The sequence below is a fragment of the Otolemur garnettii genome, unplaced genomic scaffold (assembly GCF_000181295.1).
Source record: "Otolemur garnettii isolate 467f Iridium unplaced genomic scaffold, OtoGar3 scaffold00220, whole genome shotgun sequence".
NCBI lineage: Eukaryota > Metazoa > Chordata > Mammalia > Primates > Galagidae > Otolemur > Otolemur garnettii.
The window spans coordinates 2256209-2260109 of record NW_003852615.1 but is presented as its reverse complement, the minus strand read 5'-3'; the positions used below and the strand labels follow the sequence as shown (position 1 = coordinate 2260109).

Below are 3901 nucleotides of genomic sequence, written 5' to 3'. Positions count from 1 at the left end.
TGAGTTTTCTTTGGAGAACATCCAATTGACAGGAAGCCCCTCTCCCTTCCCACCTTCCATCTAGACTATCTCTAAACTTAGCCAAAGTGGAAAAGGACATTGTGAAAACCTTCAGTGTTTTATTCACAACTGAGACACTGAGCTCTGAACTCTGCTTTTCTGTGGTTCTCTCTGAACTGTCACCTCAGGAACCAACACCTTACCAGACATGTTTGGGGTGCCAATTCTAACCCTTATAGTAACAAGTAGAAATGCATGCCTGGCCAACAGTGGGTGGCAATGCCATCCTTCTATTTGAAGAGCATCGCATGCGTATAGTAATGACCACTTCTACTGGGAAATCCGTCATTCTAGAAGTCCAGCTTTCTGGTGTCTATGTCCAAAGTAGCCTTAGGTGAGGTTGGTCCATGAGTAATTTATTTTTTTAAGTATATATATAACAAAGACTTTGGTAAAGAAAACCAATTCTTTCTAGGTGCTGGTCCATGTTGTCTTGACCAAATGAGTCAAGTGAGTTGTATATTTATGCCTTTCTTACACCCCTGATGTTATGACATCTCCAGCATGTTAAGGTCTACTTTATTCTATGCAGGCTTATTGAGCAAATGGAGAATTATTCCTTGTCTTTGGACAATGAATTGGTGGAACCTAATGTAGCAATACGGTCAGTTAATTTGTCTTCAGGAGACACTGAGGGGCGTACAAGTGTTCTCTTCTCTGTGCAGAAAGGTAAGCTATTTGTCGTGTGACTTATAACAGCAAAAAGCATTCTACTACCAATTATGAATATGGCTGTATTCATGAAAATGTAGACTTTTAAAATTCTACTTTTTCCCCTTCTCACAGGAAGTAGTAATTCTCTAGTTTCGGGTTCGACCACTATCAGTACGAACGCAGGCAGTCTTAATCCAAATGAACAGACTGAACTTCAGATCTTGGTTAACACCAATAAAAGTAGGTGTCAAGCTTTGTTGTGTTAAAAAGTATGGACTCAAATTCATGGAATCTGTAACTTAAAATCTGCTGAATGAGAAATAATGTGTAGTTAGTTTTACACTGAATGATTTGCATTTGTGTATATCTGACATATTATGGTAATGTCAACTCTACTATCTATTCTAGGTAAGAGGTATAGATGATTTTTTTTCTTCTCAAAAACCCTTTGAATGACAGCAGAATCAAAATCTTTAGAACCTGAACCCAAATCTGTCACTGTACAAAAATCTCCCTAAAGTGGTTCTGTCTCATGCTTACACACTTAAAAAAAAATCCAGTCACGCAGGCTCTGGCCAAGTTTACTAGCGATGGTATCACTCACAGGCTCCCATTCAGCCTGCAGACCTGCCCTTGGAACAGTTCCTGTAATTGGCACAGTCATCATTCAGTTAGTAAGATCAATTTTAGGTTATCTTTTTTATTATGATGCCTACATGGGCTCTCTATTATCTTGCATAAGGCCTTTCAGAAATTCTTATGTATAACTTGAAATGGTAATATTTTTCAATGTCAAAAAACCAAATTAAAAACATATACATGTATACCTCCTCTCCCTAAATAAAAAAATTCAGTGCCACAAGGTGGCACTTAGAAAGAATAAATTGATCATAGCACTGAAAAAGAAGAAAGATGTTATTTGTAGATCTGGCCTTCTGGGGAATTTTGTTTCCATTTGCTTTGGCCATATGCTTTGTGAGGATACAGACTAAGTCATATGTATATGTAATATACACACACATATGTATGTGTATATTACTTTTATTTTTATTTATGTTTATTTTTTTTGAGACAGTCTCCCTTTGTCACCCTTGGTAGCATGCTGTGGTTCACAGCTCACAGTAACCTCAAACTCTTGGGCTCAAGCAATCCTCTTGCCTCAGCCTCCTGAGTAGCTGGGACTACAGGTGCTCACCACAACGCCTGGCTGTTTTTGGAGATGGGGTCTTGATCTATGCTCAGGCTGGTCTCAAACTCCTGCACTAAAGCAATCCACCTGCCTTGACCTCCCAGAGTTCTAGGATTACAAGTGTGAGCCACTGTGCCCAGCCTGTCTTTTATATTTTAGAAAATAATGCAAGCAGCAGTTGGATACCAACCAATAAGATAAAGAGATGTCAACTTTGGCTATCTTTGCTTCAGACCTCCATGAGAAAAAAAGACAGATGATATTACAGCTGCACCTGAAACCCTCTGTCTTCCTTCCCATCCCTCCTCCCCAGAAAGTACATCTTCCTGAAGTTGGTGTGTAGCAGTTTTATGGTTGTCTTTAATGTTTTGCTGCGTGTTTGTGTATCCCCCACACAAAATATCCTATTGTTGGTGACATTTCAAACATTTACACCAATGGTATCATTCTATTTAGAACTTTTTTTTTTTAATTTAACATCTCATTTTGGAGGTTTATGCATGGGTGTTGTCAAGTTTGTTGACTTTTGCAAGTTCGGTAAGTATAGTGTTGTTTTCCTTTTGTATCTTGGAAGCTCAATGGTATGATATTGTTGTTTAATTTTTCTCTCCCTTGAGTTGAACATCTTTTGATATGTTTGTTAGACATTCAGATTTCCCATACTGTAATTTGCTTATTCAAACACTGTGATCATTTTTATATTGGATTGTTTGTCTTTTCCTTCTTGGTTATTAAGTTCTCTATAGATTCTGAATATTAATATTTTGGTGGAAGAATTACATCTTCCTTTCAGTCTGTTGCTGTCTTTTTTTATTTTTTATTAATTGGGTCAGGTTCATTGAGGGTACAAAGAATCAGGTTCCACTGTTTGTGTTTGTTAGGTAAAGTCCCTCTTATAGTTGTGTCCCATCCCCAAGAGGTGTGCCACACACTGTAACCCCCCATCCTCCTCCCTCCTTCCCTCTCCTCACTCCCTGTTCCCCCACCTTCAATTGATTTGAGTTTTTCTCTTATGTGGATATGTATTAGATGATCTTCTGGCTTCGTATAAGAATTGAGGACACTGGATTCTTGCTTCTCCATTCTAGTGATACTTTTCTAAGAAGAATGTGTTCCAATTCTATCCAGGTTAATATAAAAGATGTAAAGCATTCAGCCATTAAAAAAGATGTTGCTATCTTTCTGAAGTCTTTTATCATACCAAAAGTTTAATTTACAGTGTATCAATGTGCCAATTATTTCAGTCTTTTCTTCTGTAATTGCCTTCATAAAAGAAGTCTTTCCCTATTCTGAAGTCATCATGATAGTCTGTTATGCTTTCTTCTGAATGTTTTTAACACTTGTATTTATATTTAGGTCTTTGGCATACTTGGAATTTATTTTTGTGTTTGGTGAGAGGTAGACACCCAACTTTTTATTCCACGTTAATAATCAATATAGTGGAGTTAAAACACTATTAAAAGACAGAGACCCTGATTGGACTGAAAGGGACAATTTTTTTTATATTGACAAAAAGTACTAATCTTTCCACATATCTGTATTTTAATTATTTGTTCTTCTAAAAAGACATCATTGAAACATATAAATAAAAATTATTGAAACAGGGGGAATTGGCTAAAATACTATCATAGGTAGAAATTTTAGTGCAACTATCCTAGAAATCGAACATTATGTAGACAAAAATAACTAATAAACTTGATGTTTAATTTATTGCATGTGTGTATAATTTTATTGGTAGACAGAAAACAGATAATAAAAATTCTTTTTAAATATCCATGGAGTATATAAAAACTGAACATTTATTAGGCCACAAGGAAAAGCTTATAAATTTTGTGAACTCAAAGTTATACAGGACATAATTCCTGACCATCATGTAATAAAACTAGAAATGCACCATGAAAGAATATCCAAAATTCTATCCAATTAGAAAATTTTAGAACACCCTTGTTAGAGAAGAAATTAAAGTGCAGATTAAAAATTATTTGAAAATTAATGGCA

General features: G+C 35.9%; 1 protein-coding gene across 1 annotated transcript in view; it reads left to right on the top strand.

The window, feature by feature from the left end:
• The first annotated feature begins 234 nt into the window (after positions 1-234).
• The window catches only part of ADGRG7 (adhesion G protein-coupled receptor G7), a 28341-nt gene continuing 24674 nt past the window's right edge, over positions 235-3901 (top strand). Inside the window, exons 1-2 of the mRNA XM_023508066.1 lie at positions 235-729; positions 847-954. Coding sequence (XP_023363834.1) covers positions 606-729; positions 847-954 — 232 coding nt within the window. The 5' untranslated portion in view covers positions 235-605. The remainder of the gene's footprint in view (positions 730-846; positions 955-3901) is intronic.